Source organism: Topomyia yanbarensis, chromosome 3 (genome assembly GCF_030247195.1).
Source record: "Topomyia yanbarensis strain Yona2022 chromosome 3, ASM3024719v1, whole genome shotgun sequence".
Taxonomy (NCBI): Eukaryota; Metazoa; Arthropoda; class Insecta; order Diptera; family Culicidae; genus Topomyia; species Topomyia yanbarensis.
The window spans coordinates 155,679,119-155,689,532 of NC_080672.1; the positions used below are offsets into that span (position 1 = coordinate 155,679,119).

Here is a 10,414-nt window from a genome sequence, read left to right on the forward strand (position 1 = left end):
AGATCGGAAAAAGTCTGTATGTGTGTGTATGTATGTATGTGTGTGTATGTGTGTGTGTATGTGTGTGTATGTGTGTGTGTGTGTATGTATGTGCGTATGTGTCAAATAATGTCACTCATTTTTCTCAGAGATGGCTGGACCGATTTGCCCAAACTTAGTCTCAAATGAAAGGTGCAACCTTCCCATCGGCTGCTATTGAATTTTGGATCGATCGGAATTCTGGTTCCGGAATTACGGGTTTCAGAGTGCGGCCACACAGAAATTTCTCATATAAACTATAGGAAAAATTAAAAATAGAATTTTTATTTTTGATGCTAAATGTGTTCAAGGTGCATGAAACGTCGAGATTTGATACAAACTCGAAAAAAAAATTTGACTACGATTCACTTTTTTGGATTTTGGCACATTTTTGCCTTTCTCATATAGAAAGGTTATGCAATCACTCTGAAAAACGTCAACCTAATCCCGGCCCGGAGGGCCGAGTGTCATATCCCATTCGACTCAGTTCGTCGAGATCGGAAAAAGTCTGTATGTGTGTGTGTATGTATGTATGTGTGTGTATGTGTGTGTGTATGTGTGTGTATGTGTGTGTGTGTGTATGTATGTGCGTATGTGTCAAATAATGTCACTCATTTTTCTCAGAGATGGCTGGACCGATTTGCCCAAACTTAGTCTCAAATGAAAGGTGCAACCTTCCCATCGGCTGCTATTGAATTTTGGATCGATCGGAATTCTGGTTCCGGAATTACGGGTTTCAGAGTGCGGCCACACAGAAATTTCTCATATAAACTATAGGAAAAATTAAAAATAGAATTTTTATTTTTGATGCTAAATGTGTTCAAGGTGCATGAAACGTCGAGATTTGATGCAAACTCGAAAAAAAAATTTGACTACGATTCACTTTTTTGGATTTTGGCACATTTTTGCCTTTCTCATATAGAAAGGTTATGCAATCACTCTGAAAAACGTCAACCTAATCCCGGCCCGGAGGGCCGAGTGTCATATCCCATTCGACTCAGTTCGTCGAGATCGGAAAAAGTCTGTATGTGTGTGTGTATGTATGTATGTGTGTGTGTATGTGTGTGTGTATGTGTGTGTATGTGTGTGTATGTGTGTGTGTGTATGTATGTGCGTATGTGTCAAATAATGTCACTCATTTTTCTCAGAGATGGCTGGACCGATTTGCCCAAACTTAGTCTCAAATGAAAGGTGCAACCTTCCCATCGGCTGCTATTGAATTTTGGATCGATCGGAATTCTGGTTCCGGAATTACGGGTTTCAGAGTGCGGCCACACAGAAATTTCTCATATAAACTATAGGAAAAATTAAAAATAGAATTTTTATTTTTGATGCTAAATGTGTTCAAGGTGCATGAAACGTCGAGATTTGATGCAAACTCGAAAAAAAAATTTGACTACGATTCACTTTTTTGGATTTTGGCACATTTTTGCCTTTCTCATATAGAAAGGTTATGCAATCACTCTGAAAAACGTCAACCTAATCCCGGCCCGGAGGGCCGAGTGTCATATCCCATTCGACTCAGTTCGTCGAGATCGGAAAAAGTCTGTATGTGTGTGTGTATGTATGTATGTGTGTGTATGTGTGTGTATGTGTGTGTGTATGTGTGTGTGTGTATGTATGTGCGTATGTGTCAAATAATGTCACTCATTTTTCTCAGAGATGGCTGGACCGATTTGCCCAAACTTAGTCTCAAATGAAAGGTGCAACCTTCCCATCGGCTGCTATTGAATTTTGGATCGATCGGAATTCTGGTTCCGGAATTACGGGTTTCAGAGTGCGGCCACACAGAAATTTCTCATATAAACTATAGGAAAAATTAAAAATAGAATTTTTATTTTTGATGCTAAATGTGTTCAAGGTGCATGAAACGTCGAGATTTGATGCAAACTCGAAAAAAAAATTTGACTACGATTCACTTTTTTGGATTTTGGCACATTTTTGCCTTTCTCATATAGAAAGGTTATGCAATCACTCTGAAAAACGTCAACCTAATCCCGGCCCGGAGGGCCGAGTGTCATATCCCATTCGACTCAGTTCGTCGAGATCGGAAAAAGTCTGTATGTGTGTGTGTATGTATGTATGTGTGTGTGTATGTGTGTGTGTATGTGTGTGTATGTGTGTGTATGTGTGTGTATGTGTGTGTGTGTGTATGTATGTGCGTATGTGTCAAATAATGTCACTCATTTTTCTCAGAGATGGCTGGACCGATTTGCCCAAACTTAGTCTCAAATGAAAGGTGCAACCTTCCCATCGGCTGCTATTGAATTTTGGATCGATCGGAATTCTGGTTCCGGAATTACGGGTTTCAGAGTGCGGCCACACAGAAATTTCTCATATAAACTATAGGAAAAATTAAAAATAGAATTTTTATTTTTGATGCTAAATGTGTTCAAGGTGCATGAAACGTCGAGATTTGATGCAAACTCGAAAAAAAAATTTGACTACGATTCACTTTTTTGGATTTTGGCACATTTTTGCCTTTCTCATATAGAAAGGTTATGCAATCACTCTGAAAAACGTCAACCTAATCCTAATTTTTTTTTCGACTCGTTAAGGGTTTCTGGATTTTAACAGGGGCGTAGTTGAAGGTTTACGGAGAGGGGTTACACCCCCCCTCTACTGTTCGCGCCCCTCCTTTAAAAATCTCCTTAAATCACCCCTCAGACCACCACCCCATCCAGCCCTCATACCCCTCCCTTTCAACCCCATCATCTTTAAACCACCACTGTATCACAAAGCATACCAATTTAAGCTGGGGAGTCGTTCGTTCATGGGACTTTCGCCCTCTTCACATACCCAGCCCCGCATGACAAAATGAGTTAGCAAGCAGATAACATTGATCTAATGATGATTAGGCTAATGGAGTATGATATTTTTTTGTTTCAAGTGTTTCACCGTCGACACGTAGCTCATCAAGTTCGTGGCTGGCATGCCATTGTGTATAAGTGCAAAGTGTACTAAGAATGTAATGGACATTTCCACAATTATGTTGAACATAAAAAGCCTCCGTGCCATAGTTTAGAGAAATGAGAAAGGCACAATTGCACCGCTAGGTGGATTAAAACAGGTTTTTTCCCTTAGCGTTGCATCCGCGCTTTGAACGGGCACCAAACAGCCTACTGGCCGAATTCACGCAAAGTTAATCTGCTTCCCGCAAATGTCCGAAATGCAGGGAAAACAATACAACTTTCACATCCGCGATGCTGGGCCCATAACCTGTGGGAACTAACGACCACAACACAGGTTATGCAGCGGAAAGTGGACACAACCGACCGGAATTACTTTCGGGAATTCGCGCTTTTAAATAAAGAGACGGCACACTTTATAATCTGCGTGTTGTTTATTTAACGTACTGGCGTGGAATGACAAAGGTATTTTGTTAAAGGTATAGCACATATTTCTCTATAGGGTTGCCAAACAAGCAACTGATGAACTTCACCAGTGGCGGCGTAAGGAAAATATCGCTCACACCAACATTTTCTGGGACCGTGGGTTCAGGAGAAGCATTTTTCAGTATTTCTGCATAAGAGCGCTTAGATCCCTCCTTCAAGGATCGTTTAATTTTCTCCTCCCGCAATTTATATATGGGACATGCAAAGAGCTCGTGTGAAGTTTCTCCGCAATGTAAACATTTTTCTAAGTTTTTATTGCATGTATCCTCTTGATGAGGCCCCCCACATTTGCCACACCGTACCTTATTGGAACAGTAAGTGGCTGTGTGGCCAAGCTGTTTACAATTGAGGCAATTCATCACACGAGGGATGAAAAGGCGAACGGGGAGACGAATTTTATTAATAAGAATATGGCTAGGCAAAGCAGACCCAGCGAAAGTTAGACGAAATGAATAGGATGGTCGGTAAACTTTTTTCTCTTCTTCATGTGATACTGAGTACAATTGCTTACAATCGAGTATTTTTACCTTATTAAGCAGGGCGTTCTTGAAACAACCAACACCATGCTTAAGTATATCCTCGGCAGTGAGGCTGGGTTCGGAGATGACTCCATCGCATTCTATATCGCGCGAAAGTATATAGACTTTATATTCACGCGTGAAGAGTTCGCAGGCTACTATCTCGTTAGCTTGTCCAATGTTATCAATGCTAACTCGAAGTTTGTCTTTATTTACTTTCACGATCTCTGTTACAGCAGAAAATCGTGAAGTCAGATCCCGTGCAATTTGCACAAGGTTTAATGGCTTTCCTTTCCGCCTGAAGAAAACCTGCCAAGGTCCAGAAGACCCTTGGGGGTATAATTTTATTCTAAGGGGAGTTGAGGGAGGGGGATCAGAAAGTTGGAAGTTATGGTAATTTTCGTGAAAAAAGTCAAAGCAACGCTTTTTGTTCAAGCCAATTTATGTATCATTGATTCAATGAATTCCGCACTTTCACATACACAGCTGTTTTCGTAATTAAAAAGCGAAAAAAATGATGTAGATTACGTTTGTACCCCAGTGCAACGTGTTTGAGAAGCGTATAGAAACGAGATTACGAAAACTAAAGAAAGAAAACAGTATCGGTGAGAAAGAAAAGGGAAAGTTGACAGACAAATTAATCAGCAAGCTAACAAAATTTTATGAGCTGGCTAGGGTTCGTCGCGGTGCGGATGTGGGCGGAAGTGGATTGTAAGCACTGCAACCACAAAAAATTATAAACTTTACCGCACCGCGCGGTAAATGCGGTACAATTTATGTATGTTAAAAAAGTGTTTCAAAATAAAACATTTATTTTGCATAATCATATATAATAACATGTTATTCTTCTTTCGAGGAAATGTAACTTTAACGGACTCCTCAGAATGTAGTGTATTTTTTTTTGCATAGTGTTGCAATTTTTAGTTTTTAGTCATTTATTTTTAAGAATTTGTATTGTATTTTATTGTAGAGTATGCCATTAAAAATAAAAAAGTACAAATCAGCGTAAATGAGAACATTTGTTTTACTTCAAAATTAGATTAAATTAATTGAATAAATGATTAAAAACGATTACATAACACTAATTGTTACTTACGAAGTAAAACAACCAATATTTCAAATGGTATTGTTACGAGTCACATTTCCACTGACAGAACGAAAGACTAACGGCAACCATACCCTTTTGCTACTCTTACTTTAAACTCTAAATTGAATTATGGTTAGGGTTCCAGGTCGGTAAATGCGAAATTCTCGTCTTCACATAGCTCCAAAGATGGCGTGGGGTACATTTGTACCCCAGGGCGACGTTTTATGGTTAAGTAGACAACTCTAGACCCCCGCCCACTTCGCTTGAAATGTTTGAAGTTGTTGCAATGGGAAAATATGAATGAAAAATATATTAAATGCCATAACTTTCAAAGTATCACTCAGAAAATTCACACCTCTTTTTAAAAGAAATAACCTTATTATTTGAATGGAGAAATTTTTTTTCTCAAAAGAGACGGAAAAGTGGGGTACTGGGTCAATTTGTCTTGAAAATTTCCCATATTCAAAAATTTTTCTGCTACGTGATGCAAATCATAAATATTTTGCAGTTTTTCTAATGTGAAAAAATTTCAGAAATCGAATGGAACTTTTGTCCGAATACGAGAAGTTGGGGTTATGGGGGCTTTTTTCATTCATATTAAATTTTATCCTTTTCTCGTGCATATATCTCTATTATTCTTCACTCAATGTACCTTGTTGAACGTGGAAAATCCATAGGAATAAAAAAATAGATTCGTTACCGGCAAAATTCAGAAACATCAAATTTCCTGACCTGATATCTTCGCTAATGACACCAAGTCTCAAATTATTTTTTGAAGAGACGATTATCCATAGGAGGAATACTCCACAAAATTAATGTATCAGAAGATGCATTGTATCCTGTTGTAAAACTTTTTCGAAACTACAAAGACTTCAAAATTGACTATTGCAAAATTGTGTGATCTAAACTGGTAAAGATCAATTTTTCTACACTCAACCTTACTCTACAGCATTTTTATTAATTCTAAGGTACCTAAATAGGAAATGAGACATTATACCTTTCACTTTTCAATAATAAGAAGTTAATCTTCGACTTAAGTCAATTTGAATAGATATTTATCGTCGACAGTTACGATTTTCAATATAAAAATCTTTCTGCTTACCTTTTAATAAAGAAAAATATAACTAAATAATTTGGAATATAATTTTTGGAGTGAGCTCTCGCAGCACTAAGATGTTACGCGTATTAGGTACTCGACGAATACAACCTGGCATAACAAGTTTGTTTGTGATCTACGCGTCACCCAATGGCGTCAAACCCCCTCCTACACTCTGACCAGCAGCGTGTAGCAACATGATATAGTCAAGACGCACGTGCTTGACAAAGTCTACTGAGAAACCCACTCAATTCTGTAAAATTCAAAAAAAAGCAAGTGAACTACTTTTGCCCGGTAGTGTATATGAGAAAGGAAAAACGCAAAAAAATGGTAATTTTTTTCTTATTGTCCCAAAATTGCACTTTTATTTCTTAGAAAGCAGCATAATATTGCATACCGTTGGAAAGGCCTATTTTTCTTCTTAACTGTAAAAAGGCGGGTGAAAAATGACAACGTAGCTAGTTTTTTGGTGCCTAATGTCCCAGAAAAGTTTTTTTTTTCTAGAAATCAGGACACAATTTTTTTTTAATCATTGTTTTATGTTGCAACCTTGAAAACGTCAAAATTCACTTGAAAAGCTCAACATCACTGTAGCGTGTTACTTTTCGTTAAAGAATGGAGAACAAAATTCAAAGAAAGTGAAAATTGGGTTGTAAATCTTACGCTGACTGATCCCTGTAAACTTTCAAAACTATCCGTAACAATCTATGATCTCACTTGATTGTTTATTGTTTATTTTTCAGATCAATCTTCTCCACCAAGGAAAGTTCAAGAAAGTATTTCCTGTCTTTTTGCATGATCTGCGCTTAAGGCGCCAATATGCAGGCAAGCTATTTATCTTCGAGCGATGTATTTTCTACACGGAGCAAATAAAAATCAAAGTGCTCAACTACAGAGGACATTTTGATCACCAAGAAGTAACGTACGATTTCAGTAATCAGCAAATACTAAAAATTACGTCGGAGAAAGATAATCATCACGCCATAGACGTCAAAGTTGACATCCAAAATCCCGAAGTCACTAAACTGGCTGAGATAGTTGAACTCTTGCGGTCAATAATAGCCATGCGTCAGAAAAAAGAGGGGTTTATGATTGAAAGCACTGAACTAACAATTATTAGAAATGCCATTTCAAATCGTCACAGTAGTAGCAGAAGTAGTATCTCAAGTTTAACAAGCTGTTATAGCTACTACAACACATGTGGACCGGAATGTATTCCAGAAGTCTCTGACTATCCACAAACGAGTTTCGCTGAAAATGATCAGTCAGTTGATCACATCTTAAGCTTCCATCACTATTATGAAAAAGCTCTGAAAGATAATGTGGATTTCTATCTTTGCTCCCTACCGAATGATGTACCCCAACAGCTTGTTGAACTGAACGAAATTATTCTTGATATGCTCAAAATCCAACGAAATCTAAACTATCGTTTGTTCGAAGACGACCACTTCCAAACTGCCGGATCAGACCTAAACAACATCTGTGATATCTTTCATGACAGTCTCATGCAATCAGAGTTCGAAATTTATCTCCGATATGTCGAAAAATCGAAATGTGCAGAAGCGATTCTGATGAGCTTTGAACAGTACTTCACAGGGCATCCAAGAGCACATGATACTATCTGCTTGTCGATCGACGCATTTCTATTTCTACCCGTAGAATATGTAAACAGGTGCTACGAGTTCTTCGATGCTGTTTGGAAGGATGTGTATGGGATAAGGGAAGATGTGATCCTTAGGAATACGGTACTCAAGTACAAGATTAACTTTGTCCACAACCAGCTGTCATTGTTGCGGCAACGACTCAACGAAAACTATTACATTCGACAGTTGATCATGGACACAGAGTTTTTGAACGAGATCGAACTAGTGCAATACTCCGAAATAGTGAAACTGGAAGGTTCCTACGCAAATTACCGACTGTTTCTCATGAAAACGGGATTACTTTGCATGAAAATTAAAACTGAGAAGGTAATACATTATCTACTAATGATAATTATCACTAGACAATCGTTATTGCCTGTTACATAAAGATATTCATATTTTTCTTATAGAGCAACAAACCGGAGAATTATAGTAGTGTAACGTTCTACTGTCCGTACACAAAGTCAACAGCAAGAAACAGTCTGCGAAGTTCCACAGGATGGTCGGTTTACTTGGATGGTCGAAAAACGATTTTGTATTTTGAAAACAAACAGAAGCGCTACTTACTAAACGCTCGGTACGTCACTCTGGCGGGGCAGATGCGTGCGACAATGCGCGTGAAAAAGCGTTCATTCTTCAAATCATCTGATTGACAATAATAGAACAAATGTGATAGACTGATAGTTTTTTTTAAATTGCAGGATTAGTTTTCTTTTCATTGCAAGTTATCTCTGGAGGTATCATTGATAGAAAAGTAAAAGCCTTACTATTAAATTCGGACACAGACGACTCAACTAAAGTTCTATTTTATTCAAGGGAATCTACGCGGTTAGTTCTTCGAAAAATCTAACAGGGTAATGTGAATATTTTCACCATATTAGGGAGGGTGCATCACTGTTTCATTAATTACTCGACTTATAATTGAGGGGCCATCAACAGCTTTGATTCGTTGTGAAGAACAAATATAATAATACAAATGCCATGAAATTGTGCCCCAATCGTCGTCCTACCACTTGACCCAATGTGTTGAACAAAGATGACAGGCGCTGCTCTAACCTACAGCTTCAAATGGGTGTGATAACAGAATCACGGCGAAAAAGGGCTCATTACCCTATATTGATGCATATCCATTGTCATTTTACTTCAACGGGTGTATCGCCCGATGAGCGAAATGGACTGGTCCGTAGCCAGAACCTAGGGGGTGGGGGTGTCTTGAAAATGTTATGATTAGTTCAGATGACCTCAAATAAAAGGTACGTTAATCCGATTTCCTGTTCCGGAGTTACGAAAAAAAATGAGAACACACAGTAACTACTTATATAAAAACCTGTTTTAATCCACCTAGCGGTGAAATTGTGCCTTTCTCCATCGTGAACACTAGGATCTCATGGTTGGTTAAGCTACCAGTACACTGTTTGTCATAACGTGAAATATTTGATGAAGCAAAATTTGATCAAATAAACGTGTTTGACAAACAAATTTGACGAGGCCAGTATACGAGATCAACTGTTTAACAAACTTTTTTCATCGAATATTTGCATTGATGCGTTACCGGACGTTACGCCTAATATTGTTTGACAAACATAATAAAACAAGTTTGATGGATCAGTACACTATTTGTCATATATAGTCAAACCGGCGTATACGTCAAACAAATCGCCATGCGAAAACAATTTGTGCTGTTTGAACTTCTTGAATTTTCAAGAGTGCAAACACATGAAATATTTGTGTTAGTGCAGGGATGCCAAATGATTTTCCAGAAAATTTGATTTATTTTTATGAATGGTCGAAGCAACTATATCGCACTCCTTTGTTCGTGATTATGCAGTGTGATCAAATACAAATTAAATACGCCAAGGTCCCATACAAAAGGGTAATCATTTTATGACTCACCACGCAATCAAATTTGTCTACCCTTCGTGTTGACAGGTCGAATTGTAGAAGATAAATTAATTTGGAAGCGCTGTTCGATCAAAGCATGCTGTTCATATATGATTATATAGAGTACTTGGCAATCTGTAACTGCATTTGTGTGTTCAACGATTTGTTTTCTTCCACCAGCCACAGGTGGAGGAAAACAAATCGAAAATAGCTTTTCGGTCGGATTTTTTTTATGATGGAACCTGACCAACTGGTATAGACTTATCCAGCCGCGTTGGTACTGTGCCGTTTTGACGTTTGGATTGGAAGGAAAACAAACCACTCTTGGGCTTAAGGGGAGGGCGGTAGTATAAAATTACGAGATCTTGGTGTGCGTATTTCAAACGTCAGATATCTACACAGTACGTCTCCTGAATAAGTTTTACAGCGACACAGAGCAATGCAACACCATTATAAATACTTCATGCGAGTTTTTTCGAACGTTTAAATTGGCTTAAATTTTATATGGCAGCTGGAGGAAAACAAAACCCCAATTAGTGTGTGCGAAAGGAATTGCATAGAGCTCTACAGCCACAAGGTCTACCCCAAAAAAGTTTAGGCAGACTTCAATTGGACAAAAAATGATTAGAACGGGAATTTGAAAAATATTTAATCCTCTTGTATTGTTGGACATACAAAACGGCGATGAACACGGTATGGATTTTAGTTGCATTTCTCGCTCACTTGTTTATGTACTTTCTCACATTTACAGTTAAGTGGCCACATTCCTCCCACAG

General features: G+C 38.2%; 1 protein-coding gene across 6 annotated transcripts in view; it reads left to right on the top strand.

The window, feature by feature from the left end:
• LOC131690119 (uncharacterized) overlaps positions 1-9,104 on the top strand; it is a 33,228-nt gene extending 24,124 nt beyond the window's left edge. For 2 of the 6 annotated variants that reach the window (XM_058975655.1, XM_058975654.1), the window contains 2 exons: positions 6,858-8,084; positions 8,168-9,103. In XM_058975655.1, the coding sequence (XP_058831638.1) occupies positions 6,858-8,084; positions 8,168-8,410 (1,470 nt within the window). In that variant the 3' untranslated portion in view covers positions 8,411-9,103. Of the gene's footprint in view, positions 1-6,857; positions 8,085-8,167 lie in introns of all 6 variants that reach the window. The other 4 variants (XM_058975657.1, XM_058975656.1, XM_058975658.1 and 1 more) reach the window with 4 other exon arrangements.
• Positions 9,105-10,414: the final 1,310 nt, after the last annotated feature.